The sequence below is a fragment of the Zeus faber genome (assembly GCF_960531495.2).
Source record: "Zeus faber genome assembly, chromosome: 7".
Lineage (NCBI taxonomy): Eukaryota > Metazoa > Chordata > Actinopteri > Zeiformes > Zeidae > Zeus > Zeus faber.
The window spans coordinates 30,384,822-30,399,971 of record NC_137203.1 but is presented as its reverse complement, the minus strand read 5'-3'; the positions used below and the strand labels follow the sequence as shown (position 1 = coordinate 30,399,971).

The 15,150-nt window shown below is 43.7% G+C and overlaps 1 protein-coding gene across 3 annotated transcripts in view; it reads left to right on the top strand.

The window, feature by feature from the left end:
- The window catches only part of loxl2b (lysyl oxidase-like 2b), a 41,638-nt gene that overhangs the window by 1,347 nt on the left and 25,141 nt on the right, over nucleotides 1-15,150 (top strand). For 2 of the 3 annotated variants that reach the window (XM_080004010.1, XM_080004012.1), the window contains exons 2-4: nucleotides 197-551; nucleotides 1,196-1,371; nucleotides 13,462-13,673. In XM_080004010.1, the coding sequence (XP_079860136.1) occupies nucleotides 197-551; nucleotides 1,196-1,371; nucleotides 13,462-13,673 (743 nt within the window). The remainder of the gene's footprint in view (nucleotides 1-196; nucleotides 552-1,195; nucleotides 1,372-13,461; nucleotides 13,674-15,150) is intronic. The other variant, XM_080004011.1, reaches the window with a different exon arrangement.

The window sequence follows — 15,150 nt, the reverse complement described above, 5'->3', positions numbered from 1 at the left end:
CCAAGGTGTTTTGGTTTTGAGCAACACAGCCTGTCAAGACGCTGGGGTTGTTTTACTTATCGTCTCAACCCAAGGGGGAACAATCAAATAAGATATTGGCTATATTTACACCATCTGTTAAGAAGAGTAGCCGATTTTTCCGGGCTCTGCTAAATTTATGTTGGTCTATGTTCTGCTTCCATTACAATTCCGACAGATCTCGCCCCTTCACTTCAGCGCCATGCCGGCCGCCCTCTACGTTCTGCTGGTGCTGTTGGAGCTGGCCCTGGCCCAGTACGAGCACATGGGCTACCCGCCGGGCTACTCTGACCAAGAGCAGGAGCAGTACACGGCCCCACAGCTGTCACCAGACACGCCCAGGATCCAACTGCGATTGGCGGGCGACAAGCGCAAGCACAACGAGGGCCGCGTGGAGGTGTTCTTCAATGGAGAGTGGGGCACTGTCTGCGACGACGATTTCTCCATTCATGCCGCCCAGGTGGTGTGCCGCGAGCTGGGGTACATGGAGGCCGTTTCTTGGTCACCGTCCTCCAAATACGGGAAGGGAGAAGGTACTTTGACATTTAGTGAATCTTCATGACCGTAATTCACTTCTAACATTTTTACATCAAAGCGATATTCACTGAGAATTTTAATGTGAAGGAGGATGAAAACTGTGGTGTGGGGGTGGTGTGGTTTAAGCGGCCACGCCTGTCTTGGGTCTAGGTAATTGTGCGCAGGGTGGCTATACGGCTGTTTCTCATTAGAACAATCAACAAGCAACAGGTAAATCACTCATCCCCACACACACGGGGAGAGCCTCTGTCATGAAAATGTTCCATCTGCTCCAGGCTTGTTCCATCTTGCCCACTCTCTACAATAAACTTGTGTGTTTGCAACATCTCCACCTGTGTCTCTGTGTTGGAGGGCCCTGAAAATGCCACTCGAGTGGTGTGTGGCAGACGGAACTTCCATAAAAACCTACTGTCCTCAAATGCAGAGCTTCACGTCCTGATGGCTCTGTAGGCAATGGAAGAGACTAAGTACCTTGGCCTCTTCCATTACCCACTTTGGACTTCATGACCATCATTGAACACCATGAGCATGCTTACTGTTGCCTCGTCCCCTCGTCCGCCTTTGCTAGTCATCACCACCCTTGCTTTGTGGCAGTCGTGACTCATGAGCAGTAACCAGTATGTGCCCTCTATTTTGCTAGGACGCATCTGGTTTGACAACGTCCAGTGCACAGGCAAAGAGAAGACCTTGGCCCTTTGCAACTCCAACGGGATTGGCGTGTCCGACTGCAAGCACACGGAGGATGTCGGGGTGGTGTGCAGCGACAAGAGGATCCCGGGGTTTAAATTCATCAACACACTGCCTAACCACGTGGAGGTAGGTGAAAACATGGACATGAATCGTTCTAAACACTGGGGACCCCCCAGGGGTCCTTTGAGAGGTTCCAGGGAGGTCCCCATCAAAATGATTAATAGTTCAAATTCACCATTATTTAATTTAGAAAAGCTAGCACCACAATCTACTTAGATTATCGTCTCAGAGACAAAATCATATCAAATGGGGGGGTCCATGGCCCTTTGTGTATGACATTGAGGGTCATAGTGCACCCGTGGACTTTTGACATAGATAGAGCTGTTGTCTCCTTTGATAACTCCAGCTAGTAACACCTGCTGGAATGGGTTTGATTTTCTTTGCTAATACCTGATCTCTACTTTTTAGTGAATTAGGTATGCGGACCAATAGCAAGTCTGTAACCAAATGAATGTACCAATAACTGTTTCTCGCGTAGTCCCATGAATTACCATCAGGACCTGTCCTAACCCAAAAACCCTAAACCGTAACACTTGGACGAATCAAGTAATGTTTTAATATTTCCTGAAATAAAACTTGCTTTATTGACAATGGCAACCCCACAACCAGACGGCTGAAAACTCATGAACCCCGCTGGCGATCCGTCCTAATAACAACCCTTTGTAAACAGCCTGCCGCCGACGTGTGTCGTGGCGGAGAAAGTGAAGTGAAGCGGGTAATTGTGAGGTGTTGCACTCATAATTGTCACCGTGGACGTTTCAGAGGATGTTTAAAGGCCGTGCCTCCTGAGAAGCCCGCCCCTCCCCCTTTGGTCGGGCACAGACAACGGGCCCAGAGCTAATTGCCACCACAGGCAGAACGTTATCTATCTGCTCACTGTGTAGGCCTCATGAAGCCACATTCCAATGTTATGAGCGAACGGCAGACCAGCACTGTCTCACTCTCACTCTCTCATTCTCTTTCACCCCCCCCTGCTTTCTCTCTGCCCCTATCTCTCAACTCATTCACACTCGGCATCTCCGGCCCCACACATGGAAAAGTTGAAAAACATCATCATAGTGCTCAATTTCCCAAGAACATCTTCTCTCAAAGGGGGCTCAGGTCGTGGCTGATGAGTTTTAAAGGGAAGAGAAATACAGCTTTAGTTTCTGCCCTAATTTAAAGAAGAGTAGCCCTTGTGTAGGTCTCAAAGTGGGATTGGAACAGAAACTTTTCCATGCACCTAGAGCAGTGGCACATAGACTCCTGAGCCTGTGCCACCACCTCCACCACCCCCACCTCCACCACCCCCCTATCATCTGGAAATGGTATATTCTTGGTGACTCAACCTCTGCAATTGCCAGCATGACGAAATGTCGTGTGGGTTTCCTCTATGGGGTTTGGTGAGAAGGGATGGGGTTGGAGTGGGGGGTCTTTAAGCGTTTAAGTGTCTGAAAATAAGCATCTGTTCAAGATTCAAGATTCAAGAGTTTTATTTGTCATATACGTACATGTACATACGTTCATAAATATAGGCGGTGAAATGTCTTTGCAACGCACCCGGAGATTATGCACAGTAGTTACTAAACCGAACATAATAGCTAACCTACTTCCTACCTACCTACCTGATTCCTAAAACGTAATGCAGTTAGTGAATAGAATAGAATAATATAAATACAATTAAATTAAAAAAAACAAGACTCCAAAAGATAATACAGAGAGGTTGTACAAAATAGAAATGAAGGGAATAGAGTTATGTATAAGGGATAGGCTCTTTGTATATACAGATATGTGCAGTAAAATGCATGTGAATAAAGTGAGTATGGAGATATACAGTACAGTATACAACAGTACGACACAACAATACAGTAACACCGCACAGAACAGCAATACAGCGTAGTATGCAGTAACCCAGAACAGTGATACAGTATGCAGTACAGTATGCAGTAACCCAGAACAGTGATACAGTATGCTGTACAGTATGCAGTAACCCAGAACAGTGATACAGTATGCTGTACAGTATGCAGTAACCCAGAACAGTGATACAGTATGCAGTACAGTATTCTACACACAGTACAGTAAGGCAGTGGGGCCTGTGTGAGTGTCTCAGTGCTTTTTGATAGGGTAGCATTATTGCTCCTCTCATAGTTTGGCCCAGCAGCGATTGGCCCAATCGTAATCATGCTCCGAGAGCCAACTGAGAGTTGAGAAGAAGGTGAAACGTGAACCCTGACAACCGTCCGTCACTGACCTTTGTTCAGATTCCTCTGTTTCGGTTGAAATGAAAGAGATGTGGCTTCTTAAGGTACTTTGGGGGAAAAGAACAGAGGGCGGGGCGGGGGGGGCATAGGCATATACGGCTCAGATGAAGTAAAGAAGTTGTTCCTTGAAGGCCAAAGTGGTACTTCGGTGGTTTGTGTATGGATTCCAGTTATATTAAGCATTGTCTTTTGAGTCGACTGGATGGTCAAACATCACAGAGGGAAACATTGACTTTTCTTCAGTGGGAATATTTCCAATGTTTGTGGGTTTTTTCTGCCCTTAACATTTCGGCCCTTGGCGAGGTAGGCAAAAAGGAGGTCAAAATATTCTGAAAGTCCACCCTGTGATCGGTCGCATTCATTGCATTCCATCACCAAACCTATTTCAACACTCAGAAATACCCCCGCTGTCTGTTTAATGTGTGTCTTGGCTTTGGCTCATTTCCGTACCCTGCTTTTGACAGGGTACGGAAATTTTGCATGGATCAATGCAGACTTTGTGCAAACACCAGCTCAGCGTAACCCCCCCAACTCACCCACGCCTTCTATAAAATATCAACGATTAATTAAAGTCAACACAAAGTCTGCGAAAAAAAGGCAATGTCACAGTGTGAAATTGAAGTGGGGCCTGCGCTAGGAGCCCGGATGGTTAAATTTGTTTGAAAACCCTCAACAGTCGTCGACCAATTATGGGACGTATTGACTCCCTGCTAACTGGGGAACAAAAGGTTTTGAAGGAGTGGAAAAGTCATTTTGGAAATATTCAAATGTTAAACCTCCCAAAGGGGGATTTCAAGGTTCTGGGTAGTCTTAAGGTAAATTGGAGTATTTTTTTGTATTGGAAGTCAATCGGGACAGGGGATGCCTATCGAGAAAGGCGATCAATAGGTCTATGGGTTAACCGATCAAATTGTGGGCATTAGAGCGTGTATTGCAAAGGGAAAGCCAACTCAACCCCCCAGGTGTAACTGTAGCTGACGAATCATGAAGAATTTGCTCAGAGTTAAACCCCTTCATAGAGATGTTTAAGCTGATAACACATGGCTACAAGCTAGCTCTTGCCCTACTTTGAAGCAGTTATTGCTCTAAGTTGGCGTTCTTTTTTTCTGAGAGGAGTTACCTCAGGCGTCAACGCTGAGACAAGCTTGATTGTTGCACCCAAAGGAGACTTATACTTTTTTTCCCCCCTCTTTTCTGTTCTTTTCTTTTTTTTTTTTATCCTCTCTCTCCTAAGTACTTTACAAGGATCCACAAAGTCCCCCCAAGCTGTGTTTTAACAACGCTCTTTTTCATGCCGTTCAGCCATTTTTTCCCCCCCGTGCGACCTAAAGCCGGCTTCACACCAAATACAAAGTGCACCTGACAGTCCGACACAAAACTTGACAGACGTCAGTTCCAGTCATAGCGTCTAGACTACACTGCAGTGCGTCAGGGCTTTTCGTGAGCGGAATCCGACATAGGAATGAACGGACTTCTGTTTTTTTTTTGTTGTTTGTCGGATTCTGTGTAAAACCAGCTTCAAGGACAAAAACCGTCGTCTTTCTCCTCGGAAAAAAAGAAAATACCTCCGACGGAGTCATTGTATGTGTTGGATGTTGCGAATTTTCTCTGTCAAGGCAGCAGCTCCGTGAACTCACCAGCGTAATATACGAGGGCTGCGCAGATATCTCAAACGGTCTCCTCGTAAATGAGGTCTCACTAAATAACCGATAGATGACCTCGCGGCCGCGGCAGCGCCGCGCAGCGCCACATTCCCAGTGTACAACACGCAACGATGTTTACCCTCTGGATTTGGAATTCCATTCAATTATGCCCTACAAATATAGCTCCGGTTTGTATGGAGTGTCTGGCTCGTAGGGAGAGGCGACCTTCACTCACACTGTGATTTTTTGTCACTGTGAGTCACGCAGAGATTTTCTTTTTTTGAGGGGGTTGTTATTTAGGCTAGAATTGTGAATGTGTCTGTCTGTGTATGGGTTATTTTCAGGCGCTATACAAGCAAAAATGTACACACTGTGTGCAACTGTCTATTGTGTCTAACCACAGTTGGGGAAATTCATCATATAACTTCCAATGAGTTGGACATTCACGTCAGCAAGTTTGGTTATGGGTCTCCATCAGTCTCGGTGGCATATGCGACTAGAGGCTCTGTCTACAGTATATATAGAGGCTCTGTCTCTGTATGGAAAAAAAGAGCAAATATTTGGATAACCACTTTAAAGTGGTTATCCATAAGGTCGTCTGTGGGTTACACTTCAAGTCCCAGAATTCATTCAAAACTGCAACGTTAAAGTGGTGGGGATATTTTTTCATCCAATGCTGCTGTATTTTTTTTGTGAATGTTCATCCTGACAGTTTACTGACCTCACCAACTCCGCTGGTTTTATGTCTAGTCCTTGCATTCGGCGGACCCCACCACCAACAACGGAAGCACCATATCGGGGAACATGTACGTCATGAAAAATACATTGAATGGATGTTTCTTATAAGGTGCCAGTTAAAAATAGAATCAAATATGTGATGTATTTTAAACAAAATTATCTTATGGATTACCACTTTAAGTGACATAGGCCTATGTAACTTTTATTTTCTCCACTCTTTTCATACCATTTTCCCTTATACAATCAATGAATGAAAAAAAATTCTCACCCCATCACTTCGCTTTTTTTTTTCAAAATTGATTTTACATTTTCTTCCTTTATTATGCATGTTTTTGTAATGTGGCCATACAACGTCTTGGGTTCATTCACCCCACTGTCGAGCCTCTGTCGTTGCATGTTACACGCTATTATGGTGCAACATAAACCTCTCCCGCCTTATAAAAAAGACAGTTAATTCCCATTTAATCTTTGTCTTAATCTCTTGCAAAGCAAGTCTAAATGTGCATGTTAACAGCACTGTGAAAAACATCTGTTTTTAATTTGTTGACAAAGGCCCTTTTAATGGCTTCAAGGGGGGAGGAACGAGTGCAAAGGAAACAAGGTTTTCGGCGCATGACATTCACAGTATTCCGTTAACAATGTCTCAGGGGAAACAGATAATCATCCCTTTGTGTTGGTGGTTTTTGTTTGTGGCATAATCTGTGATAAAGAAACATGTTCTCAAATATTTATAATGAGAGCGGCAGCTGGAAAAATGGTGTCAATAGCTGCGTTTCAGGACATATTTACTGTAAAACAACTATCTAACCCTATCTGTATCACTGTTTGACACTTTCAGTGTGTGTTTTTCAGGATTTTACACCAGGATTCTATGTGTTGTGGGTTTTTGTGTTTTTTTGCTGAAAAAGAGCACTGTTCAAGATCTCTATTGGAACCATATGTTACTTGCGCCATGTACTTTCTTGTTGCTGGCAGAGATCAAGTTTTGAAGCCGGCTGTGCTGAAGAGTAATGAAGTCACAATCTGGCCAGAAATCCCGTGAATTTCTTGTGACCAATTGTATAAAAAAAAAAGTAGCTTATGGCTCCTCTAGCTCTATAAACATGAGAAACATTGACAGTTCAGGCATTTAATATTTATGTGCTCATTCAAAATGACTTCTAGGCGAGTAGGAGAACACTTTGAGCCTTTAGCTCTGGAGTTGTTGTTCGGTGGTTTGAGTCAGAAAAGAGGTATGAAAAGAACTTTTTAATGCTTTTTTTTAAATGTTGCCCCCATTTTGAAACTGTTTCTCAATAGTAAAGTGAGGTGAAAAATGGTATTGTATCCCTCAAATAGGGTGCATTTATAGAGTGCTTTCCTAGTCATATGTCTGACAGTGCTTACTTCACATTCTAACATTGATGGTGGCGGCAGCTGTGCAAGGCACACTCCTGCTCATTGAGAGCAGTTAGGGGTTTGGTGTCTCGCTCAAGGACACTTTGATGTTCTGTTAGGAGGAGCAGGGGATTGAACCAGGAACTCTCTAGTGACTGGACGACTCCCTCTACCTCCTGAGCCACTGTCGCCTCTTTCAGGCTTTTGTATATTCTATCATTGTATCCTGTAGCTTATTTTATATTGATCTCTATATTATATTTTATGTTTTTTGTTCAGGTATTGTTTATTTATTATTTATTATTATTATTATTTGTGTTTATTCATATTTTTTAAAATATGTAATATTATATTAATATTTTATATTAAAATAAATACATAAATAATACATATAAAATGTTCTGATTAATGCTGTAATGAATAAAGCTACACTTTGGAACAATAGTATTGGATATATAGTCATATGTATAATCAATCATGTGTTCATACAAACAGTAGTTTGCATGAACACATTCATTGGGGAGGTGGCATTAATATGGGGCAGTGGCATTTCAGCAGGTTGTCAAACACACTTAGATTTGTTGATAAAATCCCATTATTCCTCGTCAACGGGCTGGTTGTCAGGAATGTCGCTTACTCTACACAGAAGTATGAGAAAGTTCTGTTCAGTAGGTTTGTGATCAGAGATGCTCGGTCCTCGAGTGTAGAATTGAGTTCTGTTAATGCGATTTGGTGGCCGGGCAAAACGACACTAAATTCATCTGGGATGTTGCTGAAGTCACGCAGAAGAACAGGTTCAGTGCTATCAGTTTGGACAGGACAGGATATCCTCTTCTGGTTCTGCTCCAAATAGCTTCATCGCTTCAGTGTCCCAACCGCTTGGTCTGAACCCCGTGGTGCATCCAGGTCAACTCATGGCAGACTATTCCTATTCCCTGTTGAAACAGCATGTCATGTCATTCATCCTTTTATGGATCCACTGGTTTTCCCGTCATTTCTAACTGCTTAATCCATTAAGCATGCGTGCTTTTCCGTCGAAAAGAATCGATTTTCCATTCGCACCTCTTGGCCTCGCTGGCGTATGGGGTTCACGGGTTGGTCTGTAAAGGTTGAAAAAATTCAAAGGACTTTGTGTCAACCCTAAAGTTGTACAAAACCCATCCAATTGGGAAAGGTCATATGGAACACCAACCAAGATATCTTCAGATAATTATTAATATTACCTGAACATCAACATTTAGCAGACGCTTTTGTCCAAAGCGACTTACAATTCATACACCGATGCATACAGCCATCTGGAGCAATTAGGTGTCACGTCAAGGACATTACAGCACACTAGCAGGAGGAGCTGGGGATCAAACTGGGACCTTTGAGTCACCAGATGACATGCTTTACCTCCTGATCTACTGCCCCCCTGATAAATCCCGTGAAGAAATCAAGGAGACCTTAGAATGGAATTTCTGGTAGACGAGCTGGAACCTGTCTGTGTGCATGCTTCACCTCTACGCTAAATGTCGTCCCGCTAATGGCTTTTCCCTACCACCACTACCACCGCGCTCCCATAGACGAACAAATCAGGAAACCCCTGGCGGCTCCCCAGAGTGCCACGGCAACAAGACACGTGCCAGATGAACCCGCTCTCTCATGCAGGCTTGCTGCGGCAGTCAATTGGCCGTTTTCTCAAATCGTTTGCTGGTAAACAGACATGTGAAGAACATCTGAAAACCTAAACAGGAAATGGATTTGGATAAAAAAAAACAAAAAACACTCGCCTGGCAGCGGTGGGGAAAGGGGACGAGGCAGGGACAACTTGGCACGTGAGCGAAGCTGTCAAAAAAACGTCAAAGTTGTTCTAATATGTATAATGTCATTCAACCCCCCGAAATACTGATGATACTTTGTTCTACTCTGCTGCAGCTTCTGACTGTGTTTCAGTGCGGTTTCGGTTTAAGCCTTGAAAAACAAGATCCCCTTTTCGAAAACGGGAAAGTCTCATGATAGTCACATGGTGTCTTGGAAAATTTTCTGTGCAACTTTTGAATAACAGTAATATACCATTTTTATTTCGAATTATCGGAGTACATCCAAAGTGTAACTTTGGCTTCGGTTTCAAGAAGGAAGTGCCGCGACATCCTGTTTCTAGTCCTGTATATGCTAATGTAGCCGAAAGAGCTAATTTGCGGGAGCGCAAAAGAGCTTTCTGGTTGCCAAACCTTTTTTTGGTATAAGATGTAAAGACTGTCTGTCTATATTGATAGCTTCCTGTTTGCGAAAAGGAGATTTAATTAAAGTGCATGTTGTGTACATAAGTAGATGTTGCTTGTGTCTCGTGGATTTGGGGTCAGGTCAGTCCGTGCGATGGGAAAAGGGAAAAGTTTCCATGCGCTTATCAGGCATTCAATCTCCAGTGGATATCGAACCCTGGCGAACATCTGTATCACTGTCCCTCCTCGTTTCGAGACATTCCGACGAAGGAGCAGCTTTTTAGCGTCGGAAGAATACGACAAATACCCCGGAGACTTTTGGTTGGGGCATTATTAACTTTTATTTCTATTTTTTATGTCCGTGTGTGTATTTTCTACCCGGCCATGGACATCCAGACGGGACCACCACCACATCACCGCATGTCCTGTCATTATTATGGCCATGATCTCAGCTTTTCCTTTACATTCCATACTCTGCCTACGACTCAGGATGGTTAGTGTGGTTTGTTATGGCCGAGAGGACGGTCCAGCACAGAGAAGACTGCTGATTTCCACTTTCCTCTCACTAATTTGGCGAACCCTCCCTTCTCATTATTTGATCCGTAGGACTTTTTTTTTTATTTCAGCAAAAGCGCTGCTCCCCACTGCGCTGCTACCCTCCCTCCTCAACCCCCACTTGCTCTGTCACGTAGCACAAGAATGTGGGTTTGGTCTATGGCCTAAGAGTGACCGAGAGAGAGAGAGAGAGAGAGAGAGACTGTTTATTTAATCCCTACAAAGAGCCAAGGGGAGGGAAACGCTGTCCCGTTTTTTTGACAGCCTCACACGCACCCGAGCCCGGTACTGATCCGGCTCCTGCCCAAGACCCTCCTTGCGCCATTGAAACCAGATTTTTACGCCCCTCTCCTTCAGCGTCCTGCCCGTTCCATCATTGTCCCATTTTTCTATTTTCTATCTTTCCAATTAAGTTGCCTACATCAAAATTGTGACTGTATTTCTCTCTTTTTTTTTTATATACAGTATGTATAGATAATGTGTATCAGCGTTTCTGTTATCCGGTAATTGCTGTTTTTTGACCAGGAAAATCTGTTGAAGTCCGACATATATAAATCTCTCCGGTCATAATGTCCTGGGAAATTAATTCCCTCTAAGCACAATTTGAATTAGTGCTGGGTGGATCATTTCGATAAAAAAAGTCAGATCTGTTTCGGCAAGTTGCAACAGGAAGCCAATCAGTTTGGACGATCTAACGCTGATCTGAAAGCTCCACCTCTGACCAATCACGTTTGTCGATATAGAACTAAGCCCCGCCCCCTCCCTTGTGGACAGGTTGCGCTTGTAAACAGTGTTGACACACACGGAGCGGAGACAAAGCACAGCTTCCAGAAGAGAAGCAGAAAGATGATGTGTCGTTGATGACAGGGACACATTCATCCATAGTTTGGCGTTTTTGTTGGATATTTACGTTCAGTTAGTTCTCTTTCTCCCATTTGTCCGGGAAATTAAAATGAAATTTTCCAGGACACATTGACCGGCACCAATTTTTTGGAAAGTCCAAGCTTTGTCTCTCGGAAGTCATTTGCATCCAGTGACCCGTGCCCTGTGGACTGCATAGCGTTTGCTACGTTTAGACCAGTGATCCTCAACCTACGGCTCCCGAGCCTCATGTGGCTTTTTTTTATGACTAGTTGCGGCTCTTTAAAGTGGTATTTAAAATGAAACAAAAAAAATTCTAAAAGCGTATTTCAATTATTTTTTTCTGAGACATTGTCTGCAGTATTCAAAACTGAATTTCCCATTAGACACATCAACCTATGCAACCTATGACGGCTTTGAGAGAAAGCACATCTGTAGAGATGTGTTTCCTGGTAGTGATCAATGATCTGTTAACTGAGTGATCAATGGCTGATCACGTGGTTTCCACCGGCAACTTTATTATTAATTATTTGTATTTAATTATATTATTACCTGGAGCCGCAACTCATCACCGGACCAGCCATTCCACCGTGTCCAAATCCTCCATCGGCTTCCAGCCTCCAAGCAAAATATAAACAGAAAAACAACTTTTATATCAATCCATGGTTTTTATCTAAGCCATTTAACTTAATTTAAGTGCGAAATCCCAGACAACACGGCATCAACCACTGCACCTCAAAAACCCAGCAGGCACAGCAGACCGTTTGCCATCTACCATTATCCATGTGAATGCATCGCAACCTATTCTAGTGCTCTGTTTGCGCTGTGCCAGGAAATCTGTGTAACATTGGGGAAACAATCTTAGCAAGAAGCTTGTAATCAAAAAATGGTAATAATAATATGGTAATGGCAGTAATAATAATAAATTGCAATTGTCGCATACCTCATGCTTTTTATTCCTTAAGATATTACTAGTATCCTTATTTTAAAATGCATAATGGTTTGATGGAGGAAAGGGACGTTTCAGAAATTTGGCTCTTTCGAAAATATTTTTTGTTAATGTGGCCCCTGAGCTGGGAAAGGTTCAGTTCCACTGACGTAGACAGAAAACCCAAGCTGATGCTGTGGACAAACTCTAACTCGTGCTGCGTTTCACAAAACCCAGAAAATCAGTCACAGAAGGCGTTTTCGCACCGCGGGAAGCTCTAAGAACCTCCTGAGAAACTGTTCCCTTTCTTTTGTGTCCGCACTGCATGATTGTTGAAACACCGTTCTTGAGGGAAATCAGTGTGGTAGGTGCACGGTGATTGGTCGAACACATAAGCCAATGAAGCACCAATAACCGATGTACTTAAAAACATGTTTAAAACGTTAACAATAACCGAAAAAAATAAGAGGCTTTATCTAAAGTATACATGTCTTTATTTATACTAAATTTATTTCCAAAACATTGAATCCACGTAAAAAAATAAAAATAAAATAAAACAGCATCCGTCCGCCTGAGCTCGACATGGACATGGCGGACTCGGAGCGACTCCCGATCACCACAGGTTTTCTTCAGTGCGACGGAACCTCGGAAACCTGTAATACCTACCTTACATGACTAAACTGGACTGTGTATTACTTCTTGCAGCTATATTTATTATTATTATTATTATTATTATTATTATTATTATTATTATTATTATTCAAAATCAAAGCTGCTTATTCTGCCTTTTTTTAACCGCTAACCTGAAAAAGAAAACAGAGTAAGGTCGGGGGTGTAGCAGTCAACTGCCGCACGTGTGCCCACAGAGTCGTGTCTGTACAGTGTTATTTACCGACACCCACTAAAAACGTGGGCTGCAAACACAGCCACTGTAAAAAAAAAAAGGAGAAATAACACACATTTTGATTCTGAAGCCCAACAGTTGCCGAGCACATGGCCGTGGTGTGTAACATTAACAAGGCAATTAAGTTAAAAAGAAGAGAATAAGGGGGAAACTAGGACAAACTGGAGACTATTTACGAGGGTGCTTAAGAAAATGCTGCGTTCAGGCAGCGAGGTGAAGGCCCTGAACATTATATGACGCAGGAAATGCAAATGCGAGACAGATGTGATCTATAGTTTGTTTAGCCGCTTGTTTTGAGCGTGAGAAGCAGGGGGCGCACTGTCTACATTGGCTTTGGCTGCACTTATGCAGCCAAAAGAAAAAATGTAAATAAAAAGTGAAATGGGGGGGGGGGGGGGGCGACAAAAAGCTATGGATTGAAAAGATCTCCTAGATCGGCAAGGGTGTCTCTTTGTTGCTTCCCTAGATGTATTTTTTATTTCTTTCTCTCTGTAGAATGCTTTAACATATTGGAGACATTTTCTCAGAGCTAGTTAAATTATCAGGTGAATCTATCCAGCCTAGTTTATTTTCGAGATTAAGTGTTAGATCAGCTTGACGGGGCCTAAATCTCTATGCTATTATTGTTCTCTTCAACCTCAGAGTGTACTCATACTAAGTTCCAGCAACTTTTATTTGTATTTCTTTTTTATTTTACTTTTCCCAGAACCTCAACATCCAGGTGGAGGACGTGCGCATTCGCGCCATCCTCTCATCATACCGCAAGCGCATCCCCGTGACCGAGGGCTATGTGGAGGTCAAGGACGGCGGCAAGTGGAAACAGATCTGCAACGGCTATTGGAGCCAGCAAAATAGCCGTGTCATCTGCGGCATGTTCGGCTTCCCCAGCGAGAGGAAGTACAACGCCAGGGTCTACAAGTGAGTAGGCCCCTGACACCGCTTTGATTCCCACGCCAGCCAGATTAACCCTTTAGCTTAGCATTAACTCTAGTGCTTCATTACGCAATCTCGTAGTATACCAGGGCTAATTTGTGAATTTGCTGAACGGGTTCAGCTCAAAGATGCCACACAATGGGACTCAACAGATGAGATAAGATGAGACTTAATTAATCCCGAGGGGCTGGGATTCAGTCAACACCACAATGGCTGAGTTTCCTACAACCAGTGTTACAAGTGAACTAATCCCCTTTCCTCCTTTTTTTGTTGACGATTGACTATGAGAAAAATACCATGAACTGTTATCTCTGGCTCTGGATCTTCTTTAGCCTGACTTTCCTCTCGCCTTGCATCGTGAAAACAGCATGAATCCTAAAAAGGAGAGACAGATCTGGCTGTGTGACCAACAGATGTATTAACAGATTACAATTAAGCATTGCATGCATTTTGGAGAACATGACTTGACTTAGGAGGTGCCCGTTTTTGATTATGTTTTCCCATTTGATTGATTTTTTTGGGTGAGAGCGCATGCTAAACCGGTCATATTGTTGTAATGTATGGAGTGCAGATGCCTTCCTTATACCCCAGTTCCGCTCAGTATGTCTTTTTGACCACACTGATCCCAGGCCAAATCATGAGATCCTGATCTAACTTGTGAGGGTTGGGATCCAGCGTCTGCATGGCAGGAGCTTGCTTTCGGTGTATCCCGTTGGATGTCTAGTTAAAGTGGAAGCTTGACCTCCGACTTCACGGACAGATGTCCTTATGTGTTAGCGTAAGGATTATACTTCCAAACCAGACCCGGCTCCTGGACTTAGAACCTCCTTGTCAACTCGGGCCAGGTGTATACCCACGTAAACTGTGAGACACACATGAGTCTTTTGGGCTCGGCTTCTTCACACCACCAAGCCCTGTTTGCAGGTGGTGAAAAGACTATAGTGTTTTTCTGTTTATAGAAACACGTCTTCCTCCCCTTTCAGTCAGTGCCTTCAGTCCCCTTCAGTCAGAGTCAGTGCCTGGCCCTAAATATCTACCTATATGTGGAAGCCTGTGGCTGAAAAGGCGTTGCATTAATCACCACGAAAAACCCTTAGACTTTCCAGCAAATGAGGTGATTTGTTCCAACTATTTCGTCTCACAGTCGTTGGACTTTTCCCCACCGCGCTTAGCGGCTCCTCCACTTTTTCCATCTACGTGCCTGGCTGCCTGAGCCCTAGAACCGTGAAACGTGCAGTTCTGTTTTTACAGGCGGGCGTTTTGAATCTGCCGCGGCATGTGGCCAACTTCTGCTGCAAGGCTTTCGTAATCCCAAGTTCACCACTTGTTGCTTGGAAGCTCCCATGCACCCTTTAGTTTATCCGCTTTGAAACAGGGACATGCCATTTTTCATTTTAGAGGGGCTCCAAATGTGTGTGTGTGTGTGTGTGTGTGTGTGTGTGCGCTCAGTATATTCAGCAAG